This window comes from Echinops telfairi, unplaced genomic scaffold (genome assembly GCF_000313985.2).
Source record: "Echinops telfairi isolate 266 unplaced genomic scaffold, ASM31398v2 ScPeMD7_5592;HRSCAF=6446, whole genome shotgun sequence".
Lineage (NCBI taxonomy): Eukaryota > Metazoa > Chordata > Mammalia > Afrosoricida > Tenrecidae > Echinops > Echinops telfairi.
Window position 1 is genome coordinate 28,270,252 of NW_022109491.1, and position 18,085 is coordinate 28,288,336.

The following is an 18,085-nucleotide window of genomic DNA, read 5'->3' on the forward strand; positions in this document are numbered from 1 at the left end:
AGGGGAAAAATGAGGACCTAATGTTGGGGGTTTAAGTGGAGAGAAAATGTTTTGAGAAACGATGTACAAATGCGCTTTACACAATTGATATGTGTATGGATTGGGATAACAGTTGTATGAGACCCTAATAAAATGTTAAAAAAAAAAAAAGATAAAATAAAAACTTGTCTGCTCTGTTCCTGCACAAAACTTTTGCTCCCCCCCTCCCGTTTTTTAATAAATCATTTTATTGGGGGCTCTTACAGCTCTTATCACCATTCATACATACATCCATTGTATCAAGCACATTTGTTCATATGTTGCCATCATTTTCAAAACATTCTTTCTATTTGAACCCTTGGTATCAGCTCTACTCCCTCCAACCCCTTGTGCCCCTTGATAAATTATAATTATTATTTTCATATCTTACATCGTCCACTCTCTCCCTTCACCCACGTTTCTGTTGTTTGGCCCCCTCCTGAGGGTGGGGATGTTATATGTCAATCACTGTGATCGATTCCCCCTTTCTCCCCCTGCTCCCTCCACCTTCACCTTCCCCTCATGGTATTGTTCCTGAGGGGTTTATTCCCCCCTTTTTTAGTCATTATGATATGGGTTTATGTGTACAGAGCATATTGGTTTTCTGTTCAACAGTTCGTACGTGTTTTGATTTTTGACATTGATTTGAAATACCCACAATGTAACAGCAGTCTTCCCATTTCTTCCCTGTGTTTTTATGTTTCTGTCTTTCTTCCTTTCCTGCTTTCTGAACTTTATCCCTGGCCAATGCTACCCTTTTGCTTGTTCTGAGCAGTGCATATAATGTGAAGCCATGATGGTAATTTCAGTTTTAAGTCTGAATGTTGTCTAAAAGGGCCATAATCTTGGGTGTTCCACTAGCTTAAATCTGGCCGGGAAACCTGGTCTTCTTACAGTATGCTGAGTTTTGTTCTACACTTTGTCCCACACTGTCTATGCAGGGCCTGCTGTTGTGATCTGTTTCAGAGCAGTCCTCACCTTGTACCGTGGGCATATTTTCACTCTTTCATAATTGAACTTGCTAAACATAGAACAGTAGCGATCACTCAAAACAGAGAGGCACCATCCAGTCCTCTGGTCTCAGGGTCACGGAGACTGTGGTTTGCGTGCTGCATTGGTCCTTTGGACTAATTTTGGTCTACTATCTTTGATTTTCTTCATTTGTCTTTACTTGAGACAGGAAGAAAGCGATCATTTGACCGTAAATGGGCCCTCACAAGCTTTGATATACCCAGTCACTACTCACTAGAAAGTCAGTTGTAGAATATTGTCTTTGTGGGCATATTATGCCCGGTGGAGGCTGGTATAACCTCAGACTATGGTCTTGAGCCTCCAGGTCCAGCGACTCATTCATTTAAAGTGTTTCTTTACACCTAAGAACTTGTCATAACTTTGCCCCTCCCTGTATGCTGTGCTGTGTGTTTATATGTGCACATGTAAGTACATATGTAGAAATGTCCCACTCCTCTTCCCACCCTTGCTCAGCTTTCCTGTCTGTGTACCCACTTGTAGATGATGATTTTCAGTGCGGTCATTGCAGGATGGGTATGTGGTACCATTTACCTTTGTTGACATTAGCTCTGTGGTGCTCTCAGTGTCTCCTTTGCCTTGCTCATTTTGTGATGACCACCCCCTTAGTGTACATTGCCTTTCTCTTCACTCAACTTAATGCCTGCCTGACCTCTAGTTAGTGGTGTGCCATCCCTTAAGGAAGCACCACCCCGTTTTCCGCATTGGCTTCATTTTAAAGTCTCACCAGCACCATTTAAGTGTTTTAATCTTTCCATACCTTTGCCAGCATTTGTTGTTTTCTATTGTTTTATTGTAACTTTGCTTTTAATATTGAAGTGAGGTGGTATCTCGTTTTGACTTGCATCTCTAATGACATGTCCTCTAGCATTTCTTCAGGTGTTTTTCTGCTACCTGCATGTCTACTTTGAAGTGTCTACTCTTGTCTTCTACCCATCTTTTCACTGGCTAGTTTATTGTTGCTGAGGCATGCAAAAATGTTATAGTTTTAGACCCGAGTCTTCTTTTATTAGGTCATTGCCAATTTTTTTGCCTGTGTGTAGGCCCTGTGCTGACTCGCGATGATGCTCACAGGTGTTGGTAGGAGATTCTGGTGTCTCTTTTGTCTTCTGCTGTTGGTACGCTCTTGGATACGTTTGCCAGTGTTCTTATGCCAGAGGTGATTTTAAAATGATATTGCAATCAAGTATTTGTAGGACCTCTGATTGTGTGGGATCAAGTTGCAGCCCTAAGTAAAAGGTCACCAGTTCAAATTCACCCACCGACCATGCCGCGAGAGAAGGATGTGGTTTGTGGTCTGCTTCTATTAAGATGACAAGTATAGAAGCCCAGCAGACACTTCTCTGGCCCGTTGCTTTGAGTCAGAATGGATTCAGCAGCAAAGGGTGACAGTATTTTGTTTTCTTTTTCTTTTCTCTTTTAGGCTTTTTTGTATTAGGTGAAGATTTGTAGAGCCAAGATTACCACATACTTTTTCTTTATTGTTTTTCGGATTGCAAACGATATAAACTATTACAGATGCGAGCACTGATTCCCTTAGCCATGTAACCATTCAGCCATATGCAGACATGAAAACAGGAATATACTAGTGACTGGTCAGCAAAGCACGACATCCCTAGTCTCTGCTTACCAAAATAATGTATGGAGTATTGTCTCTGTGAACTGTGGTATGCCAATTGACCCCGTGTCTCCTTTGTCTACGGTCCTGATACCCAAGATCCAATGAATCAGATCCTCAAGGTGTTTGGTTATATCTAAAAAGTTCCCATAAGCCTTGAGGAATTGACTCACTGAATCACGGGAATCAAGACCTTATTCTTAGGAGACACAAAGGTCAATTGGCATCACATTACCTCCTAAAGATAATGTTCAGTATCCTGTTTTGGCAAGCAGAGACAAGAGTCTTAGACTTCACTGCATAAATTTTTTGCACAAGACCTCTTTAGAATGTTGAAATACACAGTTGCTACTTTGAGGACTAAGTGTACTTGACCTCAGTCGCCTCAGGTGCAAGTGAAAGTTGGACATTGAATAAGGAAGACCAGAGAAGAATCGATGCTGGCAAAGATTACTGAAAGGACCATGGACTGCCCGAAGGACAAGCACATCTGTCTTGCAAGAAGTACAGCCAGAATGCTCCTTAGTGGCAAAGATGTCTAGACTCATGTACTTTGAGCATCTTCTCAGGAGAGACCAGTCCCTGGAGAAGGACATCATGCTTGGTAAAGTAGTTTTAATAATAATAATAACTAAAGTGGAGAAGCAGCAGAAAAGAGGAAGGCTGGCCACAAGAGGAATGACGAAGTGGCTGCTGTGAGAATGGCCTCCGGCATGACCGTCGTCAGATAGCTCAGCCGAGGCAGCGTGTGCTTCTGCTGGACACTGGGTCTCTGACTGGGCACCCACTCAACGGCACCTAACAACAGCAGGAACAAAACGTTTACATAACGTTTTTGTTTTGTTTTTAATCATTTTATTGGGGCTCATACAACTCTTATCACAATCCACACATACATCCATCGTGTCAAGCACATTTGTACATTTGTTACCATCATCATTCTCAGAACATTTGCTTTCTACTTGAGCCCTTGGTATTAGCTCCTCATCCCCCCCCCATCATGAACCCTTGATAATTTATAAATTATTATTATTTTGTCATATCTTACACTGTCTGACGTCTCCCTTCATTCACTTTTCTGTTGTCCATTCCCCAGAGAGGAGGTTATATGTGGATCCTTATCATCGGTTCTCCCTTTCTACCCCACCCTCCCTCCACCCTCCTGGTATCGCCACTCTCAGCACTGGTCCTGAGGGGTTCATCTGTCCTGGATTTCATGTTTTCCAGTTCCTACCCATACCGGTGTATATCCTCTGGTCTAGCCAGATTTGTAAATTAGAATTGGGATTACGATAGTGATGGGGAGGAAGCACTAAAAAACTAGAGGAAAGTTGTATGTTTCATCGTTGTTACACTGCACCCTGACTGGCTTGTCTCCTCCCACAACCGTTGTGTAAGGCGATGTCCTGTTGTCCACAGATGGGCTTTGGGTCCCCAATCTGTACTCCCCATCATTCACAGTGATAAGATTTTTTGTACCTTGATGCGGATACCTGATTCCTTTAACACCTCGTGGTCACACAGGTTGGGTGTGTTTCTTCCATGTGGGCTTTGTTGCTTCTGAGCTAGATGGCCGCTAGTTTACCTTCAAGCCTTTAAAACCCCAGATGTTATACCTTTTGATAGCTGGACACCATCAGCTTTCTTCATCATATTTGCTTATGCACCCATTTGTCTTCAGCAATCGTATGGGGAAAGTAAGCATACAATTATATGATTTTTTTCTTCTTTTATGCCTGGAACCTGATCGCTTCGATACCTTGTGATCACATAAGCTGGTGTGCTTCTTCCATGTGGGCTTGGTTGCTTTTCAGCTAGATGGCCACTTGTTTACCTTCAAGCCTTTAAGACCCCAACATTTATATAACTTTGACCCCTTTTGTGAAGCATTAAGTCATTTAAAATATTTCTCTCTAGAATATTGCTACCATTTTATTACTAACTGTTTTACAATATAAGTGGCTTTAATAATTTCATGAAAAAAATGCAATGAAAGGTTCATGATAATTTTCCCTGAAGTATTTGAAACCCCTTTCTACATGTTGAGTGGTTGTATGGTGCAGATTTTATTTGACAAAGTTTTGAAAATACAGAAACATAAATGATAGTTTTACAGATCCCATTTAGTTATTTGTAGTCTTTAGATATGCTCCTTCCCAACCCCTTGGAGCACTCCCACTTTACCCTTGAAGTGTTCTTCCTCCTGCTTTTGACCCTCCCTAGGCCTCACTTAAACCCTACCTCTATGATACCTTTCATTCCTTTTAGCCCATGATACTCTCTCGTTTTTTTAATTTCTCAGTTAAGAATTTCCAAAATCACTTAAAAATATATTGATGTTGTAACTCGAATGGTGCAGGATTCCACAGGGAACATGTAGAGAGCTGGGAACACTGCCTGCAGAAGTGGATGGGCTTACATGAAACATCCGCCTCATATGTTCATGTTTCTGTTTAAGTTTTCTATTATTTTACAGCAACACTTTTTGACATCATCTTCATGCCTAAAGTAGAATGTGTGGTATGGAGGTCTTTGTTAGCGAGACTTGTATATTAGGCCATGCATTCCCTTAGTTAGCACATTTTATCCATATCAAAAGAGTTGGTCATCTCTATACAGAAGCAGTATTATCTATCTATATCTATATCTATCTATATATATGTATATTCATAAGTATTATCTATCTATATCTATATCTATCTATATATATGTATATTCATATTAAAGCCTGGTGTTATTTGAAAATAAATAGATAAGTAAAACTACTATGAAAACGCTGGGGATTTACATTTCAGATCATTATTTTTTCCAAAAAATTTTTCATCAATTTCATTAAAAAAAATAATTTTATTGGGGGTTCTTACAGCTCCTATCACAATTCATCCACCCATCCGTTGTGTCAAGCACATTTGTACATATTTTGCCATCATCATTTTCAAAGCATTTTCTTTCTACTTGAGCGCTTGGTATCAGCTCCTCCTTTTTTTCCCTCCCTCCCTCCCTTGATAAATTATAAGTTATTATTTTCATATCTTACACCATCCGCTATCTCCCTTTATTAAAAATTTAAACAATTTATTAGACCTCTCAATAACTTGCCCTGGGATTAGGTCAAAAATTATTTTTTACATATTGCTCAATACTTTCAGATTCATTCAGAAAATGTTTCTCCAATGATGTCATGTGTTTGAAGGCCAGCATATGGTTTGTGCATCATTTAACTGAACTACAGATTTTATCAAAAGCCCAGTAAACGGTCATGTCCAGAAAAACTTGATATGGAAAACAGGGTTATCTAAAAAGAAATAAATAACCTTTTTCAGATCCAGACACTTTGATGCCATTTGCTAAATTCCCTCAAAAGGGAAAATTTCGGATTTGCTGAGCTCTGATCTATTCCTTCTTCCAGGAGCCGGTGACATTCGAGGACGTCACCGTGGTCTTCACGGAGGCCGAATGGGAGAGGCTGAGCTCTGAGCAGAAGAGCCTCTACAGGGAAGTCATGCTGGAGGTGTACAGGGATCTGCTCTCCTTGGGTGAGGATGTGCTCTTCCTTCCCTTTGTAATGATTCAGAGATGCACTGACCTCTGACTGCTTCAGTGTCGAAGGCATCAGCCATGAGAAATCTGAAAAGGAAGCATGGAAATTGCTCCATTTCCCATAGCATGTAAGACAGTAAAACAACTAGCAGTAACTTTAACCAGGGACCTGAAGGACTGACACAATAAAGGTATAAAACACTGCTGAAAGAGATTAAAGACTTAATAATGAAATACACGTTACATGTTCTTGAATTGTAAGATTTAGTGTTGTTAAAGATCTGAATACTATACAAAACAGTACATAAATTCAACAAAATCCTAATAAAAATTGTAACAGCCTTTTCCCAGAAATGTCTAACCCAACCCTTGACTTTATACAGATTGGTAACAGGTCCTTGAATAATGGAAACCAAGTAAAAGAGAAGAAAAACATGGGTAGAGTCACACTCCTGGATATTTAAACATGTATCCTTCTGTAGTAACAGTCATGGCATAGCAATAGGTAGTCATGGAATAGCAATAGACATGGAGACCAATGGAATGGAATTGAGAGTCCAGAAATAAACTCATACATCTCTGGTTAACTAATTTTTTACAAGATCGTAAATCCATTCAATAAGGAAAGAGGAGTCCCTACAATGAAAGGGGTTGAGAACATTACATGTTTACATGTAGAAAAATTAAATAGAATTCTATGCTTCAAAAAAATTAAAAATTAAAAAAATGTAAAAATGGACTTAAAATCTCAATTTGAAAAATAAAACATTACAATTCTTCTAAGTGAAATAAAGGACACTGTTATTAGGCCTAGCTTTTAAAAAGGGATTTACTGACCTATCATGTTTTTTATGCAGCTAATAGAAGAGTTTTCTTTTTCCCTAACCATTCTCACCCATCACCCAATTTGGCAAGGTAATTTCTCTTTACGGGAGTAGAGAGGCTTATTTTGCTACCAGGAAGCCTCTGGTGGTTTCAAACTGCTAACCTTGTGGTAAGTAGCTCAACGTGTCCTCAGAAGGTAGAAAAGTATTCAGTACAATGCTGTGCTTTCCCTTAAAGCCATGATATTAAACCTCTAAACCAGCGGTTCTCAACCTGTGGGTCGTGCCCTCTTTGGGGGTCAAACGGCCCTTCCACAGGAGTCGCCCAATTCATAACTAGCAAAATTACAGTTATGAAGTGGCAACGAAAATAATTTTATGGTTAAAAAAAAAAAGGAAAGGAATTTTATGATTGGGGGTCACCACAACATGAGGAACTGTATTAAAGGGTTGCAGCATTAGGAAAGTTGAGAACCACTGTTCTAAACAAAACCCTCCCATAATGTTTTGGTCATTTAAATGGCCACCAAATATGATATTTATTGTCATTAGCCTTTATTGAGATGCAAGTCAAAACCATAAAATAACAACTTAGTCGAACTCTGATAGCTACATTTTTTTTGTTTTTTTTAATTGGGTATTTATGTGGGGAAATTAGAACCCTTATCGCTGCTATGAATGCTAAATGATATAGCTATTTATGAAAATAATATGGAGACTCCTTATAATATAAAAGTAGGAATCCCGTGTGGCTCCCCGATGGCTTTCTTTGATACATAGCAGGTATCTGAGAGCGCAGGCTCGGAAACATGCATGTCAGTGCTCATCACAATAGGATTCAGAAAATGTTGCAAGTGCATGACCTTCACCAGTGGATGGCTGGATGAAGAGCGTGTTGTACATTCACTCAGTGGAGTAGTACTCAGCCAGTAGGAGAACTCACAAGAAAAAGCAACTTTATAGAGGCCAAAGATTATTAGGGCTACCTGGGGTACAGAGGAGGGTGAAAGTGGGGTAAACAGTGATGGAAAAATTACATTGATCGTAAGTCGGCTGCTCAGCCAATGATTGTAATTGTTGTTAATAAAATAACACATGTGAAATTGAATTGGAAAAGCAGAAAAAGAGTAGCCGCTGATGCTCCTTATGTACAACCCAAACATGGGATTTGGTTCGTGGTGTGGAGGTTAGGGTCATGGCTTCATAGGACAGCTCAGTACTGTAGAGAGTAGTTTTCTTCTAGGGTCAGAGGAGCCCTGGTGGCATAGTGGGACTTTCTCATCCCATAAAGCCTTACAGCCTCAGAAAACCACAGGGGAAGTTCTACCCTGTCCTCTAGGGTGGCTGTGAATCAGAGTCGACTTACTGACAATAACTTTGGTCTTGTTTATTTTTTCCATTCTGCTAGTTCGTTGCATAGTGCCTAAGGGCCCTCAAAGCTTTCAGCCTGCCATGGCATAACCTGGTGCAAGAGAGAAAGAAGGAGAGTCAGAAATAAGAGAGGATTTGAAGGTGTATTAATTGACTCCTTTCCATGAGACCTGAAGTACTGGATGGTGCCATCCACCCTTATTGAACATCTTAATCAGAAATGCCGTAGAAGAACCCTGCTCAAAATGGTGAAAGTGTTGTTGGTGTTAGGTGCCGACAAGTCTGTTCTGACTCGTAGCAACACTAGACACAGAACAAAGCACTACCAGGTCCTGTGCTATCCTCACAATTAATTGTTCCTGGGATTGAGCCCATTGTAGCCATTGTGCATTGTGTCAGTGCATTTCCTTGCGGGCTTTCCTCTGTTTTGCCACCCTTCCACTTTACCAAGCATGCTGTCCTTCTCCAGGAACCCATCTTTCCTAACAATATGTCCAAATTATGTAAAAAAGAGTCTTGCCATCCTTCCTTCTAAGGAGCACTCTGGCTGCACTTCTTCAGGACCACAACTCAATTTACCAATTATTTTTCCGTCTTCTTTATTCAGTGTCCAACTTTGACATGATCACATGGCTTGGGTCAGGCACACCTTAGTCCTCAAAGTAACGGCCTTGCTTTTCAACACTTTAAAGAGATCTTATGCAGCAGATTTACCCAATGCAGTCCTTTAATCTCTTACCTGCTGCTTCCATTAGAATTGATTGTGGATCCAAGAATGACAAAATCCTTGACAACTTAAACCTTTTCTTCATTTGGCATATGTTACCTCATTGGTCCAGTTGTGAGGATTTTAGTCTTCTTTATATTCAATTGTAATCCATACTGAAGGCTGCAATCCTCGATTTTCATCAACAAGTGCTTCAGATCCTCCTCATTTTTTGCAATCAAGGTTGTGTCATCTGCATATCTCAAGTTGTTAACAAGCCTTCCTCCAATCTTGGTGTGACATTGTGCTTCATATAGTCCATCTTCTCTGATTGTTTGCTCAGTGTAGAGATTAAACAAGTGGTGAGAGGATCCAATCCTGGCGTACACCTTTCCTGATTTTAAACCATGCCATATTCTCTGATTTCAGCCACCAATCACTATAGAACCCAGCCATGTTCAAAGAAAGTACTAACAGAATAGTTCATCTCTATACTTATTTTTAAAATAAATACATAAGGTACAGTTCCTGACATGGGCGTAGTGGAACTGTGGGGTTTGAATTTCTCACCTTGTTGGTAGCAGGCCTCCTCGTAATCTGTTGTGGGACTAGTGATCCTCTGTAGCAGTGCTTCTCCACCTTCCTCCTGCCGCGACCCTTCATACAGCTCCTCATGTGGCGGTGGCCCCACAACCATAACATTATTGTTGTTGCTACTTCATAACTGTCATTTTGCTACTGTTATGAACTGGGTGACCCCTATTAAAGGGTCGTTCAGCCCCAAAGGGGTCGTGACCCACAAGTTGAGAACCACTGCTCTGTATCCTTTACAAAAGTGAACCCTGAACGGGACAACAATGCAGTAGCTATTGATAATAGCTACCAAAGTTAAAAATAACCTAACCAGGTTACAAAGACTTAGACCTAGAAAAGCAGAAAACATTATTACAGAAAAGGTACCTATATAAAAAGAGCATGCCATGTTCAAGGACTCGGAGACTGCCCATTTTGAAAGTGTCAGTACAACCCAAAACAACGATTGGAATTAATGCAAAGCCAACCAAGGCCAACTCAAATCTCTGCAACATTTTTTTAAAAATCATTTTATTGGGGGCTCGTTCAACTCTTATCACAATCCATCCATCCATCCATTGTGTCAAGCACATTTGTACATTTGTTGCCTTCATCATTCTCAAAACATTTTCTTTCTACTTGAGCCCTTGGTATCAGTTCCTCATTTTTCCCCTCCATCCCCACACCCCTTCCCTTATAAACCCTAGATAATTTATAAATTATTATTATTTTGTCATGTCTTAAACTGTCTGATGTCTCCCTTCACCCACTTTTTTGTTGTCCATCCCCCAGAGAGGAGGTTATATGTAGATCCTTGTCATTGGTTACCCCTTTTTACCTCACCCTCCCCACCACCCTCCCGGTATCGCCACTCACACCACTGGTCCTGAAGGGATCATCTGTCCTGGATTCCCTGTGTTTCTAGTTCCTATCTGCACCGGTGTACATCCTCTGGTCTAGCCAGACTTGTAAGGTAGAATTGGGATCATGATGAGGACGGGGCAGTGGGGGGAAGTACTAAAGAACTAGAGGAAAGTTGTATGTTTCATCGTTCTAAGCAACATCCTAAAAGACATAGGAAAACAGTCATCAACTATGCATGTAAAGGAAAGCTACCCTGGATTTTTGTTAAGTGATTCCTAAGCCTAACACTGGTACGAGAGCAGGGACGTAGACTAGTGGAACAGGATTGAGAACTCAGAAGTCCATTCATCCAACCGTGGATAGTTGGTCTTAGACAAAGTGCTGACATTCATCAAATGGGGGAGAGATAGGCTCTTTAACAAATGATGCTGGCAAGCTTGATATCCGTTTGTTGAGAAACGAAACATGAAACACCCCTTATGCTGTATACAAAAACTAACTGAAAGTGGATTGAAAGTCTAAAATTATAATGATCTCAAAAACCAAATAGGGGCAAACTTTAGGGACCTTAAGTATGGAATAAATAGACCCATGAAATGTAAGTTTTAAAAAAATGCATAATTTTATCTACTAGATGATCAGATCTCCTAAAAATCAACTACTAATGCAGTTCTTTAGTCCTTTATGAATATCAGATTTTTACAAAGGAGTGAGATGAGAACCTTCAGCCCGATAAAATAATTGAGTAATGCCGTTTCTGACAAGGCACTCATCTCTAATTTATATGAAAGACCAACACATCAACTACAAAAAGATAAGTTTAAAAATGAGCAGGTAGAATCTTAGAGAAGTAACAAGAAGAGAATAGATATTTAACCCATGTTCCTCACAGCACTGTTCAGACTTGCAAAGAGATGGCAACAAGTGGATAAACTAGGGTATGTGCGCACAGTGTGATACTACATGCGCCATTAAAGAATAATGAAGAATCTGCGATACCTCATAAAGTGGGTAAAGCTAGAGACCATTATGAGAGAAAGAAGCCGACACAAAAGGACACATATTATGTGGGTCCTCTACTATAAAAGGTCAAGGAAAGGCTTACATGCCGAACAAGAAACATTCTTTGATGAACAGGTGTCTGAAAAATATGATGGAAAAGAATTCCTCCACACCACTTTCCTGGCCCATTTCTCACCTTGCAGTTTTCCATTTTCTTCTTACAAATTGCCCAAGTTTTCCTTCAAAGGGTTCACAATCCTGTATCTCTGGGTCGTGTCCGTGTGTGTGTCAAATGGACCCTGCAGCGTGTTGTGTGTCTGTGATAACAGGAAAAGACAAAAATTTGGTCAGGAGTGACCCTCTGCCCGATCACCCTGTAAATACCCTGGGTGCCCAGAAGCAGCGGCTGTCCTGGGTCTCGGTTTGCATTGCCAGTGTTAGAGGCGGCTGCTTCTCCCCGTGCGACAAGAACACGACTGTCCTGGCAGATACCAGGACCAAGTATGCCCAGGTGGCCTCTAACTCTAAATTCACTGCAGTGAAGTGATGCTTCTCTTTGTAGGAGGTTGGGATTATCTATATTATGTGAGTTGGGTTGACAAGTGTGTGTGAATGAGCAATCTGCCATTTAGATGCATGGCACAGTCTCCCTAAGCATCGCAGATTGTGAAAAGGGTGTTGCGGAGCTCTTTATCTTGATTATTTTAGAAAAACCATTTGAGTGAGTGTCCCCTTAAGCCCTGAGATGTTACTTCTGCCCTATTTTCCTGCCCCAGAGAGTTTTAACATTTCCTAATTCACTGTTAATATAGTGACTGTCTCAATAGACTTACCTATCCTGGATCTCATTATAAAGAGAAACATACAACAGAAAAGCAAAAACAAAACAAACTAAAACCCAGTAGCAGAGTAAAACATAGAAAAACCTCAGTTGAAAGTTATCTAACTTTCCGAGGAGTTGCCAGCCATTTCCAACAGTTTTACATAAATGTACACGCACAACATCAGTGGACAATTGTTAAGGTCTCTCTACATTTTTTCTAGCACTCGTTATCTATGTTCTTTATTACTAGTTATGAAGTGATAGTTTATAGTACACCCACATATATTTATGCAGATCACATCCCAAGGAAATGCCCTTCTCACCTGAAAGGGGTGCTCGCATCAGGTCGCAGAATGGAAGCTGATTGCATAATCTCTGAGATCACTGAGGAACAGGGCCTAGTCAAATTGGACTTCGTGTTTTTTATAAACAGTTTTATTGGCATATAATTCACACATCACACAATTCACTAGTTCCGACATTAAAAAGAGCTGTATTATCAAGCCGCTGACCTTTTGGCTAGCAATAAGTGCTTTAACCAATTCGCCATCACAGCACTGTCGAGATTGCAATAGATAGATAAATGAATTATTGGTTGGAAATAAGTTGTTTTGTATGTATTGTCAATGATAAATGGGCTATAGCATTGTTAGCTGTTGTCAAGTTGATTCTTGTCGTGGGACTCGGTGTGTGACGAGTAGAATTAGTCCACCGGCGGTTCAAGTGTGTGACCCTGCCATTGCTGATCAGGCCCCTTCCGATCCACCAACCTTTGGATGCAAGTAGAGGCTTAACTGCTGTGTCCCCCGGGACTCCAGCACTGACATTCTGTCCTAAGAGAAGGCAGGACAACCCAGGCAAGCCACTGTAGCTACTCTAACCGAAACCTTTCTCTCTTCAGCAGACCCAAAGCCCAAGATCGACCCCTGTGCCTCCTGCCTTCTGACTTTCTCCTGTCAGCCGTTCCCCAGTCTGCACATGGTTCAGCTCTCCCCAGACTTCTGTGCAGAACATCGCTTCCCTCCCAGGGGGCTCAGCCCAGAACATCAGAAGCAGCCGGAGCAGCAGGAGTCTCCTCAGAACTGTAGGCGCGAGAATACAGAAGGTCAGGATTGCAGAGAAGACGTCTCCACACACTTGTGGGGAGGGACAGGGGAGAAGGAGACGTCAAGGGGGGTTTGCAGTCCACACCGAAGACAGTCCTCAAGCAATAAAGTGATAGGATTCGAGTCCATCTCAACACAAAGAGTAGGCTCTGTGGAAACAGACAAAAGGTTGAAGGAATTAAGTACCGCAAGATTTGGAGCAGCCACCTGTGAAGAGGATGGATCAGACTGTGGCCTGAAATCAGAGCTGATCACAAACCAGAGGTCCCTCTTCTGGGAGAAGCCCTATGTTTGTAGTGAGTGTGGCCGAAGCTTTAATTATAAATCACATTTCATCAGACACCAGAGGACACACTCAGGGGACATGCCTCATATGTGCAAGGAGTGTGGCCGAGGCTTTCATTGGAAATCAAACCTCCTTGTGCATGAGAGAACACACTCAGGGGAGAAGCCTTTTGTGTGTGAAGAGTGTGGGCGAGGCTTTAAGCAGAAATCAAACCTATTTGCACACCAGAGGACACACTCGAGGGAGAAACCTTACGTATGCAAAGAATGTGAGCGAGGCTTTAAACGGAAATCACACCTCCTTGTGCACCAGAGAACACACTCAGGGGAGAAGCCTTATGTGTGCAAGGAGTGTGGGCGAGGCTTTATTCAGAAATCAAAGCTCCTTGGGCACCAGAGGACACACTCAGGGGACTTGCCTTATGTGTGCAAGGAGTGTGGGCGATGCTTTAATTGGAAATCAAACCTTCTTGTTCACCAGAGGACACACTCAGAGGAGAAACCCTATGTGTGTGAGAAGTGTGGGAGAGGTTTTATCCAAAGATCAAAGCTCCTGGTGCACCAGAGGACACACTCAGAGGAGAAGCCTTATGTGTGCAAGGAGTGTGGTCGAGGTTTTAAAGGGAAACCAAGCCTACTTTTGCACCAGAGGACACACTCAGGGGAGAAGCCTTATGTGTGCAAGGAGTGTGGTCGAGGTTTTAAAGGGAAAACAAGTCTCATTTTGCACCAGAGGACACACTCAGGGGAGAAGCCTTATGTATGCAAGGAGTGTGGTCGAGGTTTTAAATGGAAATCAAACCTCCGTGTGCACCGGAGAACACACTCAGGAGAGAAGCCTTATGTGTGTGAGGAGTGTGGAAGAGGCTTTAACCGGAAATCAAACCTCCTTGTGCACCAGAGTACACATACGGGGGAGAGGCCTTACGTGTGCACAGAGTGTGGGAGAGGCTTTAACCGGAAATCAAATCTCCTTGTGCACCAGAGGACACACTCTGGGAAGAAGACACATGTGTGCAGTCGGTGTGGGCGAGGCTTTAGCTATAAAGGAAGCTTCCTTAAACATCAGGGGGCTCACGCAGAAGAAACCCCATGTTTGAAAGAGTATGGCCGAGACTTTAGCCAGAGGTCAGCTCTCACCAGACACCAGAAAAGACTTCAATGAGAAGTCTGATATTTGCAGTGAGTGAAGCTAATGCTGAAACTAAGTCATTCTGCATCCACCATAGGACACAGCACTGAAGCTCTAGGCATGCAGGGTGGAAGGACAAGGATTTGGGGGAACGGGACACTTCCTTACATGTCATAGAACAGCTGTATTTGGGGGGATGAGAAGCATTGGGGGAAGGTGGGGAGAATGTAGAGTGCTTCAGCAATAGCACCTGCCCTGCACCAGAGGACGCACGCAGGGAGAGGAGCTCTGTGGGCAGTGTCTACCTGTGTCCCTCCTCCACTTTTTACGGAGGACATTTTCCCACCACTTATCACCACTTGACTTGCTTCTTTGATTCAGAAAGAGCTTTCTGAATGCCTCCATACTATATGAGGCCGAAGGTGTGAGGACTAACTCAACAGACTAGTTTTTTTCTCATTCTGTAACCAAAGGAAATTGAAAATTAAAAGCCTTTACTTAAGTACTCTATGAATGGTAGGCTTACTTTGTTTCCATACATCAGTTCTTTCTCATCCTTTGTTATACTTTAATTATAAAAATTATTTCTCATAAACCATAACTCAACTGTGTTGCTCGTAAGAGGGTGTGCAGCCAATCTTTAAGAAACTTAGCCTTCTTTATCTGAAAAATCTATGCCTAGGGTTCTACATCTGATAACTTTGCAGGATTTTAGGCCTTTTGCACTTACTGTATATACTCGAGTATAAGCCGACCCAGATCTCTTCTGAGACCTAATTTTACCACAAAAACTCCCTTAAAAAAAAGAAAAACTGCATAAAAAATGTGCGGAATCGATGGATGGATGGTTGGTGATGTGAGTTGTATGACCCCCAATAAAATGTTTAAAAAACAAACAAGAATGAAGATAATATTCTAAAATTGTGGTGATGACTGCACAGCACTTTTAAATATGTTTTAAGTCACTGAATTGTATGATGTGTGAATTATGTCAACAAAACTGTTTAAGAAACAAATCAAGAAAAAAAAGTGCTGAAAAACTCGGCTTGTGCACGAGTATATACGGTATTTGTGAAGGCAAACAATGTGCAGGATGAGGATGAATGACAGGCACGGGTTATAACAGCACATGGCAAGTGTATGCTAGACCCACATTGCTAGAGCCCAATGACGTTAGAGAATCTTTGTACCTGTGGGCAGTAGGCTTTTCGGCTTTAACATTTTTAAGTATTTTGGCTCCCCTTTCTAAGAAATGAGTTTAGTGATAAAGTTCTATGAAACTTTCTTGTGGACATACCACTCTCCCTTCTGCTTTTTCAACACTGTAACTGGAGATCGCTAGCCTTGCTACACTGGTCTCCAGCTCTTACCATTGGTTTTTGGTGTCTGGTGTAGAGTTATAAACCTATTTCTTAACACTGTTCTTCCTGTGGGGTTCTTAGGATCCTAATCAGTAGGTTTTATTATAGCCTCTTGTAAGTCTTTTTCTTTTTGTTTTTAAAGAAAATGTCATCATGTTCTCTTGAGAGCCTTGGTTAGTAGCCGATATCCTCTGGTAGACTCTTGTTGTTAGGTCGAATGTCCACACTGCCTAACTCATACAAAGAACATCAGTTTTCCTTTAGGGTCTGAGGATTAAACCTGTCCCAGTTTTCTTTCATTTTTAAACCATTTTATTAGGTCATAATCCAGACATCATACCCTTCAATAGCTCAGTCGTATCAGGTAGTGTTGTACAGCCACTACTGCAATCATTTTCAAAGCATTTTCTTCCTTGGTGTATCCTTGATCTCAGCTCCCCATTACCCACCCACCCCCGCCTCCCCTGCCACACACCCCAGGATACCCCCCAGGAGCCCTTATTCTCCTTATCGTCTCCACAGATTCATCTAACTCGGGTTTCCTATACCAAAAAAGAGAAAAATACATAACAGTCAAGAATGCTACCAACAATAACAATATACAACAGAGGTAAACACCCATTTGGAGGGGGAAAAACCCAGAAAATATGAAAAACCAGATCAGATTCAAAGTAACTGTTCCGGTTCTTGCAGGTGCATCCCAGAGGTGTGTCTGGAGGTATTGAACTTTGGTTTTCTCTGAAAATGAGCAGAGGAGATCATGGCAGAGGCTTTCAGCAACCTCTTTCCTCCTTACCTGTTATGAGCCTGCTTGGAGGGATTGCCCCCTTTCAAACCTGGGTTTCTAGCATTAACCAGTGCCTTACTATGTAACACTGCCCCCCCACACCCACACACACCACCACCACCACCACCATACACACACTTCACCCTCCATCGTCACAGGTACTAAGGCTGTGGGTGCTGGGGAAGCAGACACGGGAGATGGGGTCAAAACACATCCTGAGCTTGTATGGTTTCTGGGGTTTATGAAAAGCACAAGCCCAGTCAAGATGAGCACTTGAGGGGTCGAAAATTCTCCTAAGACTCACAAAGTAAAACTGCCTTGGCTCCCTGTCTGAAAGCTGGGGGTGGGGGTGGGGGGTAGCCTGAGATATCCCACATCTCTCTCAATGTCTTCTGGCATCTGCCACCAACTCAGTTCTGACTCAGCAGCAGGGCAGGGCCTGCAAACCCACGCGCGAGGAGAAAGCCCCGTCCTCCGAGTAGCTGGGGACGGTCCTGAGTGTAGACCGTTAACAGCCCAAAGGTGAACTCAGCCATGGTGGCTCCGTGCCAGTGGTTAGATGGGCACCCCAGTGGAGAGGTCCCTGCGGTGTTCGGCGGGTAATAGCTTTTCATCAGTCCTGAATATAGATCACATTGTAACAAGCCTTTGCCAAGTACTGGCTTGCAAATAGAGGGTACTCATAGAATGCCAGCAGTGTGCCTGCATAAAGAACTCAGAGAACCATTTGATCTAGTACTGGCTAGCTTGTCTTTGTTTTCGGATAAGCCCTAATTCATGAAACCCATCACCTTTCAGAGTTCTAGAAGTTTTTTTAATCGTTTTATTAGGGGTTCATATGACTCTTATCACAATCCATACATCCATCGATTGTGTAAAGTACATTTGTACATTCATTGCTCTCGTCATTCTCAAAACATTTGCTCTCCACTTAAGCCCCCGGCATCAGGTCCTCATTTTTTCCCCTCCCTCCCTTCTCCCCCCTCCCTCATGAGCCCTTGATAATTTATAAATTATTATTTTGTCATATCTTGCCCTGTCTGACG

General features: G+C 42.0%; 1 protein-coding gene across 3 annotated transcripts in view; it reads left to right on the top strand.

Annotated features, from left to right (window-relative positions):
* Positions 1-15,668, top strand: part of LOC101642307 (zinc finger protein 343-like) — a 25,119-nt gene extending 9,451 nt beyond the window's left edge. For 2 of the 3 annotated variants that reach the window (XM_045295318.1, XM_045295319.1), the window contains exons 4-5: positions 6,075-6,201; positions 13,270-15,668. In XM_045295318.1, coding sequence (XP_045151253.1) covers positions 6,075-6,201; positions 13,270-14,924 — 1,782 coding nt within the window. In that variant the 3' untranslated portion in view covers positions 14,925-15,668. The remainder of the gene's footprint in view (positions 1-6,074; positions 6,202-13,269) is intronic. The other variant, XM_045295320.1, reaches the window with a different exon arrangement.
* The last annotated feature ends 2,417 nt before the right edge of the window (positions 15,669-18,085 follow it).